We start from the raw sequence: 14562 nt of genomic DNA on the forward strand, positions 1-14562 counted from the left end.
TTTGTGTGTGTATATTACATTGTATAATCCGTAACACTCTTTAATTAAGAATCTATTTTAAATTGTACAATCCGAAAGTAACAAAACTTAGAAAAAAAAACTAGCAACGCACAAAATAAGAGTACAAAACTAAAAAAAAAAAAATATTTTCACACAGAAGAACATCGAATATAATGAATCTTCTCGTCAACTCTCTCACACATCCTCACATAATGGAACTGTTTTCTCAAACACTCACTAAAAACAAATGGATGTGTTATAACTAAAATTGAGATATAAAAGTGCGGAGTGTAGCTAAAATTATTTAAAGATAAATAAAATTAGGTTTCATTTAAGATTATTTAAAAAATTTAAAAGATTAAAACTGATTTTTGAAAAGGTGAGGGAAAATTTTCCTATATCATGTGACATTTGACAAATAATGGGGTCCATGACATTTGTGAACCATGGTTAATTAACTTTAATGCTTGCTCTGTTATATAGCCCTTACTTTCTTGATCAGTGTCTCTATATCTTCCTCTCTGCTCTTCAAAGGTTGATCTCTTTCAAACTCTCTTCTGGTTGCTGAATCAATTTATATTTGTTTCCATTCTAACAAGTCTTATTGAACACTAATTGTAGGTTGAACTAGCTGCACCAATATCAAGTGCTAACTTCAGGTGTTTGTAGTGATCTGATTAAATTTAATGGTGCAGGTAACTAAGTGATGGCACAAGTTGTGCTTCATGGAACCCTCCATGCCACAATCTATGAGGTGGATAACCTCAAGGCTGGTAATGGTGGTAATATTTTAACCAAGGTTTGCCTCTTTCTTTCCCTCCCAATTCATTGCCTTTTAATCTTCACCTCAACTCACCACACAACTACCACCAACTGTAAACAAAAATTTATTATTTCTTCCAGATTCTCATATTTGTTATGGTGTCAGAGATGTCTCTGCCATTGCCTTTTTCTTCAGAATCTTTGACCTGCTCAAAGAACTTTATTCTCTCTTAGGCCAGCCAGTTTGTGTGTGGCCACCAAATGTGGTCAAGCAACATTTAATATACTTATTAAATATTTTTAACTGATTAAATTACATTATTTATATATCATTTATATATGTTCTCGAAACGGAATTGGAATTAAGAAAACGAGTCGGTCTATCTTTCTTCCATGCCTAAATGATCTTTGCTCATTCCTTTAGTCTCTTTATTTCTCGTTTTCGTGAACTCTGGATTCGGATGGTAGCAAAAGACACTCCACCCTAACTAAAATTTCAGTGTTCGAGTACTAAGAATACCAAGTGTCAAACATCAAATATATTATACTCCTATAAATATGATGCTTCTCACTTTTCAAGTGTTTCGAAAATTCTTTTGAAGCAAGAAAATTGGATGGTAGTAATGGCCTAGGTGATAGGAAGGATGCAGGGAAGAAAGAGTGTGGCAGTACCAAGATGACACAAACCTTGTTGACAGAATTGAGAAGTTGAAGATGGAGTGGAGATCATTTAGACAATGAAAAAAACTAAAAGGATTACATGCAAATTAGTAGAGATTTTACAAGTTAAAGAAATGACTGTTTTTCTTTGGTTCTTGTATGTTCCAAATACATTCTTAATGGCTCTCTGTCATGCCACAGAAGAAAACTACTTTGCTTTTGTCTGCTAATTCTGCATGCATTTCTGATATATAGCTGCTGCATAACATGGAGGAGACCATTGGGATTGGGAAGGGAATCACCAAACTATATGCAACCATTGATCTCGAGAAGGCACGCGTGGGAAGGACCAGAGTCATAGAAAAAGAGCACACAAATCCTAAATGGTACGAATCTTTTCACATTTACTGTGCTCACGAGGCATCAAACATCATATTCACAGTGAAAGATGACAACCCTATTGGAGCAACCTTAATTGGAAGAGCATATGTGCCTGTTGAAGAGATTTTGCATGGTGAAGAAATAGAAAGATGGGTTGAAATATTGGATGAGCACAAAAAACCAATACACACACGTTCCAAGATCCATGTGAAGCTGCAGTACTATGATGTTTCAAAAGACCTTAACTGGGGCCAAGGCATAAAAAGTCCTAAATTCCCTGGAGTTCCCTACACTTACTTTTCACAAAGACAAGGGTGCAGGGTTTCCTTGTACCAAGATGCTCATGTTCCAGACAACTTTGTTCCCAGAATACCACTTTCTGGAGGACACACTTACCAACCTCGTAGATGTTGGGAAGATGTTTTTGATGCAATCAACCATGCACAGCACTTGATCTACATTACAGGGTGGTCTGTTTACACTGAGATTACATTGGTGAGAGATTCTAGGAGGCCAAAGCCTGGAGGAGATGCAACACTTTGTGAGCTTCTAAAGAGAAAAGCACGTGATGGTGTCAGGGTTTTGATGCTTGTTTGGGATGATAGAACTTCTGTTCGTTTGTTGAAAGAAAACGGGTTCATGGCCACTCATGATGAAGATACTGGGAACTACTTCTACGACAGTGAAGTGCACTGTGTTCTGTGCCCTCGCAACCCTGATAACGGTGGCAGCGTTATTCAGGACATGGAGATTTTCTCCATGTTCACCCATCATCAGAAGATTGTGGTTGTGGACAGTGCTCTCCCTAATGGAAGATCAGATAAGCGAAGAATCGTGAGCTTCGTGGGGGGTATTGACCTCTGCGATGGAAGATACGACACTCAGTTTCACTCTCTTTTCAGAACCTTGAACACTGCTCATCATGGTGATTTTCATCAGCCTAATTTTCCACATGCTACGATAAAAAAAGGTGGTCCAAGAGAACCCTGGCATGACATTCATTCTCAGCTTGAAGGGCCAATTGCATGGGATGTTCTGTTCAACTTTGAGCAGAGATGGAGGAAGCAAGGTGGCAAGGACTTGCTAGTTCCTCTCAGAGACCTTGAAGATGTGATTATTCCTCCTTCCCCTGTAACTTACCCTGATGATCATGAGACATGGAACGTGCAGTTGTTTAGATCCATTGATGCTGGAGCAGCTTCTGGGTTCCCTGAGACTCCCGAAGAAGCTGCTAGATCCGGACTCATCAGCGGAAAATTGGTAACAAAAATCTTGTTAGCTAATTAGATACCAATTTAAAAACTATTTTTTTATAAAAACTTATATGTTAAGTATCATTATACATGAAAAAAAAGTATTATTTAAAAAAAAAATACAAAGATATGAATGAACTAAACCAAAACTCATATGTTAACAAAAAGATACATAGTTAGATTATACATATTCAAAGTTAGATTATAACTATTCAAAAGAATTCTAATAACTGACTAGATGAAAGTCTTATCTATAATACTTTTAGAAACTATATATCGATAATAGAAACCAATTTAGAAACCAATAATTTGTTTAGTCTCTAAAACTGTCTCTACTTTAGTCAATATAACAACTAATTATTTTTTGTCTTTAAGATTGGTTTCTGTGTAATGATTTTTTTGTAGTGTATAAGTGACAGAGGCATTCAAGATGCTTATATCAACGCCATTAGACGTGCAAAGAATTTCATCTACATTGAGAATCAGTATTTCCTTGGAAGCTGCTATGCTTGGAGTGATGATGCGATTAAGCCTGAAGACATTGGTGCATTGCATCTGATACCGAGGGAGCTTTCTCTTAAGATTGTGAGCAAGATTGAAGCAGGGGAAAGGTTCAGTGTGTATGTTGTGGTTCCAATGTGGCCGGAGGGTTTCCCGGAGAAGGGAACAGTTCAGGCAATATTGGACTGGCAGAGAAGAACAATGGACATGATGTATAAGGATGTTGTTGGAGCATTGAAGGCTAAGGGAGTTGAAGAAGATCCTCGGAACTATTTGACATTCTTCTGCCTTGGTAATCGAGAGGTGAAGAAAGAAGGAGAGTACGAGCCTCCAGAAAGACCAGATCCTGATACAGATTATCTGAGAGCTCAAGAATCTCGACGCTTCATGATCTATGTTCATGCAAAGATGATGATAGGTAAGTGAATATTGATATTATGATGAAAATAAAGTTTTTTTTTTATCAACAAAGAATAAATAAAATAAAATGAGTTGAGTTCCCAGCCCTTATACAGATTTAGGGTGTAGGGTGTTTCAGCCCTTATAAAAAAAGTGATCAAGATCAATCTGTTCAACGTCTGAACTAAAAATATTCTTCAGACTTTACAAACCTCCTAACCAATCCTCGAATGAAAGGAATGGAAAGCCGCATCAAAAGAAATCAATTATTACCCTATAGTCTTTAGTAAAAAACAATACACACAAAATAACCCATAATACATCCAAAAGTCTACAAACACATTTACAAATAAAAAACCCTCACCCACCAAACCATGGCGTCGCTTTTTTCAAAACCTAAAGAAACTTTATCTGCTTACTAACTTATTTAGGAGCCGCAAAACGTGTTCATAACCCACCACAAGAAACAAAAGAAACAAAAGCGAAGATTGATTCTTTCCATCAAAACACTAGAAGCTAGCTCACAACATGCAACCAATAACAAATCCATCTTTTAGCCAAAGGTGATTGAACATTGTTTTTTATGCAGTTGATGATAAATGGGTACAAACCTAACCTTATAAACCGGTTTTATAAAAAAATTGAGTTAGACTTAAAGTTCACTTCTTACAATACACACAAAACAATTCCTAATACATCCAAAAGTCTACAAAAACATTTACAAATAAAAAACCCTCACCAAGAAACAAAACCCACAAAACCATGTCATAATAAACCTTATCCAGAAACAAAACCCACAAAATCACCCGCTTTCTTCAAACCCTAAACTTTACGAGCCTTGTTTGAAAACCGCAAAATGTGTTCATAACCCAACACAAGAAACAAAAGCGAAGATCTATTCTTTTCTTCAAAACACTAGAAGCTAACTCACAACCTGTAACCAACAACAAACTCCTTTTTTAACCAAAGGTAATTGAACATTGTTTTTTATACGGTTGATGATAAGTGGTAAAAAGGTTTTATGGTTTAGAGTCTAAAATTTAAAGTTTACCTTATAAACTGATTTTATTAAAGATTGAGTTAGACTTAAAGTGCACCTCTTAACACATTATTTTTCATGCAGTTGATGACGAATACATAATCATTGGATCTGCGAACATAAACCAGAGATCAATGGATGGTGGAAGAGACACTGAGATTGCGATGGGTGCATATCAACCCTATCATCTGGGTGGGAGAAAACCTGCAAGAGGTGAGATTCATGGTTTCCGCATGTCACTGTGGTATGAACACGTTGGAATGCTTGATGAGTCCTTCCTCCACCCTGAAAGTGAAGAATGTGTTAAGAAGATAAACGAGATGGGTGACAAGTATTGGGATCTGTACACCACTGAGCCTCTTGAACAAGATCTTCCCGGCCACCTTCTCCGGTATCCGATTGCAGTTTCCGGCGAAGGAAGTGTGACACAACTGAAAGGATTTGAGTTCTTCCCTGATACCAAGGCTCCTGTTCTTGGGGTCAAATCTGACTACATGCCACCCATTCTTACTACTTAGTTTCATCTTCATCTTCATCTTCTTCTTCTTCTTCTATGTTCTATGTTACTGTAAGATCTTTTCATGTTTCTCAACAATCTCCTTTTCATCATGTTCATCATGTTCTGCTCTTCCATGAACTCACGTATGCATAATTTCTTTAAGCGTAAATATCACTTTTGGAATTTAAACTTAACTTAAATTTGAGTGTTGATAAGTTAATAAAACCACCAGATTACAATGGAAAAAAAGAAATATTTTTTTGAAAAGGATGAATCTGCTTTCTGTTTAATCTGAGGCAAAGGAATAAAAGTTTTACTTGTTTAATCATTATACAAGTAATCATTATTAATGGAAGAAATATTATTTGTAAATAAACCCTGAATCCTAAATAAAAATATTGATTAATCATTAGTAGTTCAAGATTGGTTTTGTTATGAATAGAAATTTTCATGTAGTTGATTGTCATATAATTTAACTAATGCTGAATAGAGGGTTTATTCCTGTAGCTCCATATGTTATTCTCTTCTCTCCATAAATTTTTTATTTTTAAAAATATCTTTTGTAATATTTTAATTATCTAATCCAAAAGTTTTTTCTTTTAAAATTTGTAATTAGTTTTGGAATTATATAATCGAGATATCTTTTTTCAAATATATAATTAGTTTTTGGATTATATAATCTGGAAGTTTTTTTACTTCTGAATTATGTAATCCGAATTTTTTTTTCAAATACGTGTCTTTATTACATAATCCGAAAGCTACTCTACAGATGTCACATAAGAAGGATAAAAAAATATTTTCACATTTTATATAGAGATTGTAAAAATATATGGAGGTGAATAAAGAGATATCGAAGGAGATAAACTTATGAATGGGTCAATTGAAAATATTTTCCAATTTCCAAATTAATAAGAAATTAAAAGATAATATAAAATGATAGTTTTTATAAAGATATTTAATTTTAACCTTTTAATTTTCACAGATAAAAGAAAAAAATACCAATAGAAATTAAAGTTGATTGATTATTGAATGAATAAATAATCTTATCATCTAACAAATTTATAGAACAAAGTTGTCATCAAGTGTGTGTTTTGTTGATGTTATTCTTCACTTTTTCTTTTCAATCATAAAAGTCTATTTTTTCTAATAATTATGTTACTCTTAAAAATAAATTTTTGAAGTGATTGATTTAGTGTTAAAAGATTATTTTCTTTGTTAAATTTATTAATAAATAATAATAAAATAAGGAAAGCTAGTTTTGATTGATTACTTATTTATAAATATTTTTCGAAATACTTGATAAAAAAAATTGGTTTTCATGGTTTGAATAAATTATATAATATCTATTATAAGTTTATTGTTATCTACCGACACACCATTTTTGGTTAGTGGTTGAAATTGATTGTGTTTAATATATTGGACCACCATCAAAGCTTTTCACATTAATGCTGAGATCACAAAAAATAAAAAAGTGGATTCCCATAATTAAAGTAACATATCTATCTGGACTCTCATCATTTTATCTATTAACTATATAATAAAAGATTTAATTCATAACAACTAAACTAATTAAATAGATATTAATTTAAAAAATTACTTTATAAGTTTTTATTATTAATAAAACTTACTTCGACAACAATACATTTTTAATTTATAAAATAATATATAATTTAGCTAACATATTAATTAATTATTTTTTTCTAAAATTAATTGTTATTTAATAATTTTTTAATAATAAATAAAATATTAATATATATTATAATAACTGAAAAAGATTTTAAAAAATGAAAACCAAAAGTTAAGCAAAATGTTTCAAGGGAAAAAAATAGAATTATATATATATATGAAATAAAAACCAATTTTTAAATACAAACAATAACTAGTTGCTATAGTGATTAAATTAGAGACTATTTTAGATACTAAAATTAGTGTCTAATTAACCACCAAGGTTTTTCTACCAAATTTAGAAATAAATAATTCATAGCAAAAACCTTAGTTGCTAATTAAACACCAATTTAGAAATAATTTAATAATAATAGAAACTAATTTAGAAATCAAAATTTGTTTAGTCTCTAAAATGGTCTCTAATTTAGTCACTATATCAACTAATTATTTTTTTATATCTAAAAAATTGGTTTCTATTTCATGATTTTCTTGTAGTGATATATTGAATTTTGAAAATCTATAACTTTTTTTTTCTTTTAGTTTTTAACGTCATAAAATTATGATTTTTAATTATTTAAATAATTTTATTAGTACTGATTTAATCTTGATTAAATGGCTAAAGTTTAATTTTGATTAAATCGCTATAATTTAGTCTAAAATATTGACCCGTCTAATTTTAAAAATAGTATGATTAATTGAGTCTAAATAAGCTATCCATAGTTAAAATAAATTTAAAAATTTAATTATTTTGACAATTGAACATTTTTTTACAATATAATATAATCCCAAATAAAGTAATTCAATGTTTCATAACATCTTCTATTAAATAAACTATAAACCAGACGTTATTTCCTTAACAAGAATGTCCAAAATATAAGAATAATTTGAAATCAATTACTAACACTAAAGTTGTTTGGTTTAAGAAAACATTCTATATTTTTATGTTTTTTGCTTTTATAGTAAACATTATAATAAACTTTAACAAATTTATAATAATTAAAATCTTGTCCTAAGATGAATGGATGTGGAAACAATTAAATCAACATTCAAATACTTTAAAAATACTTTTAAAATATAATAATTGACTAGTGGTTGAGAGATTATTTAGGATAATTGAGGTTTCTTATAAATTAGGTTTTTTCTTTTTATAATTTAGGTATGTTTGATAATTCATGCCAACCTAGTTACTTTATAAGTTTATGGTAAATTTTGTGATTTCCATTTTCTTTTTCTCCTAGGAAAATGTACATTTCCATTTCCATACACTTAAAAAAAGTTCAAAAAATAATATCAACTACTAGAAACAAAATAAAATAGTACTACACATTTAACTAGTTTAGGAAATAGAGTAATCTATTGTTATTTAAACTTTTATATTAGTAGACATTCTAGAAACTTTGAATTTTTTAAAAATAGAAAAACATTCTAGAAACTTTGAATTTGAATTATTCACATATATACATTGTAATAGAAAAAAAAAATACCATTTGTATTTCACTCTCTTTTAAAAGTGCGTTTGATCAGTTATTTTAATATCCTAAATATATATGAGACAAAATTTAATTAATGAAAAAATAAGATATTTATGAAAAACTATATCGTAACTCAATAAAATTTAAAATACTATTTATTTTTTGCATTTCATGTTTATTTAAATATCAAACAAAGTAAACCAGTATTTTTAAAAGAATATAATAAATAAAAAACTACATAATGAATATTTAAAAATATAAAAACATTTAAAACGTTTAAGAGGATTAACAAATAAAGAAATTAATATTAATACAACAAGTGCTTTCGTTTGATTGGGCATGAAAAATGAAAAGTTATAAATATGATATGATTAAGGATTTTTGAAGATGTGGGACTAATTATTTGCACACCTTTTTTGAAAGGAGAGAAAAAATGTAACGTAATGCCACGTGGCAGCTAACAATTGGACAAAAAAAATCATAGCCAACTAGTCAACACCAATTCATCACTATTATCTTATATTGTTTTATATATTTCATTGCTTTCTTCAATCAATGTTCATTCAACCACTTCTTCTTCTTCCTCTGTAATCTGTGATCTGATCTCATTCCACACTCTGTTTTTTGATCTCTGTGATTTTCACCAGCTTTGTGGTGTGAATCGTTAGGTTCCAAGTGATGGCGCAAATTCTGCTCCATGGCACTCTCCATGCCACAATCTATGAAGTGGATAAGCTCAAAATTGGTGGCGGCAATTTTTTATCCAAGGTTTGTTTCTTTCCTAATTACTCTTCAATCCTTGTTGACTAATTAGCGCAGTAGTGTTAGTACAGTATAATTCGTAGGTTTTGGTTTCTTGAATTTTGTTTCTCTGGAGAGCTCTGTTGCTGCCTTTGTGGCATCCGCGTAACCTAATCTCGTACTCACACCTTTCATCAATGGAGAAGTAGAATTACCCCAAACCCCAGAATCGTTTTGGGAGAAAAAAATCTTCACTGTTTTTACCAGGGTATCTCTACTGAGTCTCTGTTCTGTTCTGTTTCATTCTGTGATTTTTCAGTTTGCAAGTGTTTTCGAGTTGTTGAATGGTAGTAACAGGCAAAGTGATTAGAAGTTGGAAGGATAGGGTTAAATCCCTCATATGGATAGATAATTGACTACACTTTTCTTCTCTCTGAAAAAATAAAATTAAGGAAAATGTTATTTTGAAAATTATAAATTAAAATACACTGCTTACTACTTTGATTTGCTTGATAAAATTTTAAAATTGTTCCATCTTACTAAAAATGTTGTTTATCTTTGTAATATGGTGGATAGTTATCAAGAATCACCACTTTAAAATTAAGAGGGATGGTTGTTCTTTGATCTGAGGAAAAACTTACAGGCAATGCTTTTACAGATGATGACATGGGTGTGTTTGGAATGTTAGCTTTCAGATACACTTGTTGGTTTTTCAACAGATTTTTCGTAATCATGCTTAATTACTGTTTTTCGTGTTGGAAAGTTTATTCTTAGCTTTAAACTTGATTATGGGTTGAAGTAATTTGAGTAGCTTTAGGATTGTAAAAGTATTTGTTAATTTTTATCACTAAGATGCTTTTATATAAAATAAATCACTCTGGTTCACAACCAATTTTATTCAAAAATAATTTTATCAACATTCGTCCAAACATATATCAGGTGAGTTTACTAAAAAGTTTTATGTTGTTAGTTTTAATTAAAAGTTGCAATACATAGATTTTTTTAATTTTTTTTATTAAAATTAACAATTTATAATGCATGATAGATTATATTTAGATGGAAATATAAAAACAAATTAGTCACTCGTAGTTTATATTCCAGAAACTGTGGGGACGAGAATTGTAAGAAAAATTATCTAAATTGGGCAATAGATTAATCTGGTGTGGATCTGAATATTCTGAGCAATATAGTACCCATCTCCTTTATGTGGTCCACAAGGGGAAAAAAGAAAAAAGGAGACAGAAACTAGAGTGGAATAAAGATTGAAATTATTATGAACATGAATATAATTTAAGAGGGACGAATAATTTTTTTAAATGTAGCATGAGAACAAGTATTAATACTTTACAATTTTCTGAAGTAAAATATATCTGTCTTTTAATATTTAATCTTAACATTTATATTTTAAAATTATTGAATTTAATCTTTACATTTCGTCTCTATTATCATGTGGCTCGCGCATGATTGTTACGGTTAATTGTTAATCATGATATGTGATAATATTAACAGGATTTAGATCAGTTATAAACTATTATTCATTGAACTTGTCTTTTACCTCAGTATTTTTTAGTTTTACAATGCTTGCACTTATGCTATGTTTTCAACTCGGTAGCTTCCAGGATCATAAGCATCCTTATCAAAGCCACTGCTGGAATCTTTCTTAAAAATAGACTGAGATGCTTTGCCTTCATCTCCCTCTTTTTTCCCGATCCATGCAGTCATAGTGTAACTGTAGATTATCCATTCACGCGTGATGAAATGAATAAAAATTGTTTTAGTTAGCACCTTTACATCCATGTACATTGTTCTTAACTCTTAGAATTTCTAATTCCATATATATTTTTCTGATTTAGATCGTACATAACATCGAGGAGACCGTTGGTTTTGGAAAAGGTGTCACTAAATTATATGCAACCATTGATCTAGAGAAAGCACGAGTGGGAAGGACCAGAATTATAGAAAAGGAGCATAGTAATCCAAGATGGTACGAGTCCTTTCACATTTACTGTGCCCATATGGCATCAAATATCATATTTACAGTGAAAGATGATAATCCTATTGGGGCAACATTGATTGGAAGAGCATATGTGCCTGTTGAGGAGATTTTGCATGGTGAAGAAATAGATAGATGGATTGAAATATTGGATGTGGATAAAAATCCAATACATGGAAATTCCAAGATCCATGTGAAGCTGCAATATTTTGATATTTCGAAAGATCGCAACTGGGCTCTTGGCATTAGAAGTCCTAAATTTCCTGGAGTTCCTTATACTTTCTTTTCACAAAGAAGAGGATGTAAGGTTTCTCTGTACCAAGATGCTCATGTACCAGACAACTTTGTCCCTAAAATACCACTTAGTGGGGGCCAGACTTACCAACCTCATAGATGTTGGGAGGATGTTTTTGATGCAATCACTAAAGCACAGCACTTAATATACATTACCGGTTGGTCTGTATATACTGAGATATCGTTGGTAAGGGATTCTAGGAGGCCAAAGCCTGGAGGAGACGAAACACTTGGTGAGCTGCTGAAGAAAAAGGCAAGTGAAGGTGTTAGGGTATTAATGCTAGTCTGGGATGATAGAACTTCTGTTCCTTTGTTAAAAAAAGATGGGTTGATGGCTACTCATGATCAAGAAACAGAGCAGTACTTCAGGGGCACTGAAGTGCATTGTGTTTTATGCCCTCGCAATCCTGATGACGGTGGAAGCTTTGTTCAGGATTTGGAAATTTCTACCATGTTTACTCATCACCAGAAAATCGTAGTCGTGGACAGTGATTTGCCGAGTGGAGAATCTGAGAAGCGAAGGATTGTTAGTTTTGTGGGGGGAATTGATCTCTGTGATGGAAGATATGACACTCCATTCCACTCTCTTTTCAGAACCCTGGACACAGCGCATCATGATGATTTTCATCAGCCTAACTTTGGTGGTGCATCAATACAAAAAGGTGGTCCCAGGGAACCATGGCATGACATCCACTCTCGACTTGAAGGGCCTATTGCTTGGGATGTTTTGTTCAACTTTGAGCAAAGATGGAGGAAGCAGGGAGGAAAGGACTTGCTTGTTCCACTGAGAGACCTTGAAGATGTCATTATTCCTCCATCCCCAGTAACGTACCCTGATGACCAAGAGACATGGAACGTTCAGTTATTCAGATCAATTGATGGTGGAGCTGCTTTTGGGTTCCCGGAGACTCCTGAAGAAGCTGCTAGAGTTGGGCTTGTCAGTGGGAAGGATAATATAATAGATCGTAGTATACAAGATGCTTATATTAATGCCATTAGGCGTGCAAAAAATTTCATCTATATTGAGAATCAGTATTTCCTTGGAAGCTGTTATGGTTGGAGTCCTGATGGCATCAAGCCTGAAGACATTGGTGCTTTACATCTAATCCCGAAGGAACTTTCACTTAAGATTGTTAGTAAGATTGAAGCTGGGGAAAGGTTCAGTGTGTATGTTGTTGTCCCAATGTGGCCAGAGGGTGTCCCAGAAAGTGCATCAGTTCAGGCAATATTGGATTGGCAGAGGAGAACAATGGACATGATGTACAAGGATGTTGTTCAGGCCCTCCGGGCCAAGGGAATTGAGGAAAATCCTCGGAACTATTTGACATTCTTCTGCCTTGGTAATCGGGAGGTGAAGAAAGAAGGAGAGTACGAGCCTTCAGAAAGACCAGACTCTGATACAGATTATATAAGAGCCCAAGAGGCCCGGCGCTTCATGATATATGTTCATGCCAAGATGATGATAGGTAATTCAGAAAATTAAACTCATGTTTCTCTAAAGCATTCTTACCATTTCTCGGAATCACTTTTTCAAATCGATACTATTTATTACCATTGCTCATTCAGAAAAGGTGACCAATCATTGAGAATAACTAAAAAACATTGCCTTGACTGTGAAAACAGACGATATTTTCCTTCATGAAGTTTATTTTTTGGGTAACATGAAACGTAAATGCTTAAAAGAAGCTAACAAACACTACAAAATGATTTCTCTATCTCGAAGAAATCTTCCATGATGGTATCATAAGGTCTAAAAGTAACAGAACTTTCTCTTTTTGCAGTTGATGATGAATACATAATTGTTGGATCTGCCAACATAAACCAGAGATCAATGGATGGTGCAAGAGACTCTGAGATTGCAATGGGTGCTTATCAACCCTATCATTTGATCACGAGTCAGCCAGCAAGGGGTCAAATCCATGGCTTTCGCATGTCATTGTGGTATGAGCACCTTGGCATGCTTCATGACTCCTTCCTCTACCCTGAAAGTACAGAATGTATAGGGAAGGTAAACCAGATTGCTAACAAGTATTGGGATCTGTATTCAAGTGAGTCTCTTGAGCATGACCTTCCTGGCCACTTACTCCGCTACCCAGTTGGGGTTTCCAGCGAAGGAATTGTCACTGAGCTACCAGGATTTGAATTCTTTCCTGACACCAAGGCCCGTGTTCTTGGCGACAAAGTTGACTACCTGCCACCCATCCTTACTACTTAGGTTCATTCTATATGCTTGCTTAATAAAATATAATAGTGCTTATGGTGTCAGAGTGAGCAATTATTGTAATGGTCCTATAAGATGGTTTTATTCTCAAGACTGACTTCTAGATTTTAGCAATCTGATGCTGAGAATGTTACCCACTTGTATGACTTTATGTGCATTATGATAAATGTTTTCCGGTTTTACTGTTGCTTCTAGTTTAGGGTCTCATGGATTGCTTCAAGATAGCATGTGTAATGTTGCCCTTTGATTTCTTCTACCAATGTTGTGGGTATAATCAAGTCCAAGTACACAGTTTGGAAGGAGATTGTTCCCCATCTAAATAGAGTCTGAGTTCTACTATCTGCGTTTCTGCAAAATGAAAGGATTTCTTTTTGTGCTAGTTTTGGCACCAAAGTATTAATTTTCTGCAATTTTGTTCAACTACTTCTGCCTTTATGCTCCATTTTTTCAATTCTTGAAATGCAGTACTTTGAAGATACCCATGTCAAAGTTTGTTCTGAACTGAAGCGAAGTAAGCTATTGATAGATAAGTAATATTTGAAGCTTTATCATTGCTTAAATGGTAATATACACTGATATTTAACTGTTCCAATACTAGAGTATCCTATGTGTTTTCATTTTTTACCCTTTTCTTTGTAATTGTTATAGAATATACGTATTATCATTCTAACAAATTTCTTTG

At 32.8% G+C, this 14562-nt stretch overlaps 2 protein-coding genes across 3 annotated transcripts; both read left to right on the forward strand.

Moving 5' to 3' along the window:
- Positions 1-430: 430 nt before the first annotated feature.
- On the forward strand, positions 431-5604 carry LOC137836033 (phospholipase D alpha 1-like). Of its 2 annotated transcripts, none has more exons than XM_068644841.1 (5): positions 431-534; positions 696-799; positions 1678-3063; positions 3462-3975; positions 5080-5604. In XM_068644841.1, exons 2-5 carry the CDS (start codon positions 707-709, stop codon positions 5511-5513), a joined length of 2427 nt encoding a protein of 808 aa, XP_068500942.1. In that variant the 5' UTR covers positions 431-534; positions 696-706; the 3' UTR covers positions 5514-5604. The 2 variants fall into 2 exon arrangements, with proteins under 2 accessions (XP_068500942.1, XP_068500941.1); XM_068644840.1 differs by having other exon boundaries at positions 509-534; positions 622-799.
- A 3413-nt stretch (positions 5605-9017) lies between these two features.
- Positions 9018-14062, forward strand: LOC137836034 (phospholipase D alpha 1). Its single transcript, XM_068644842.1, has 3 exons — positions 9018-9399; positions 11226-13125; positions 13441-14062. Exons 1-3 carry the CDS (start codon positions 9310-9312, stop codon positions 13872-13874), a joined length of 2424 nt encoding a protein of 807 aa, XP_068500943.1. The 5' UTR covers positions 9018-9309; the 3' UTR covers positions 13875-14062.
- Positions 14063-14562: the final 500 nt, after the last annotated feature.

Source organism: Phaseolus vulgaris, chromosome 5, assembly GCF_000499845.2.
Source record: "Phaseolus vulgaris cultivar G19833 chromosome 5, P. vulgaris v2.0, whole genome shotgun sequence".
Classification (NCBI taxonomy): Eukaryota; Viridiplantae; Streptophyta; class Magnoliopsida; order Fabales; family Fabaceae; genus Phaseolus; species Phaseolus vulgaris.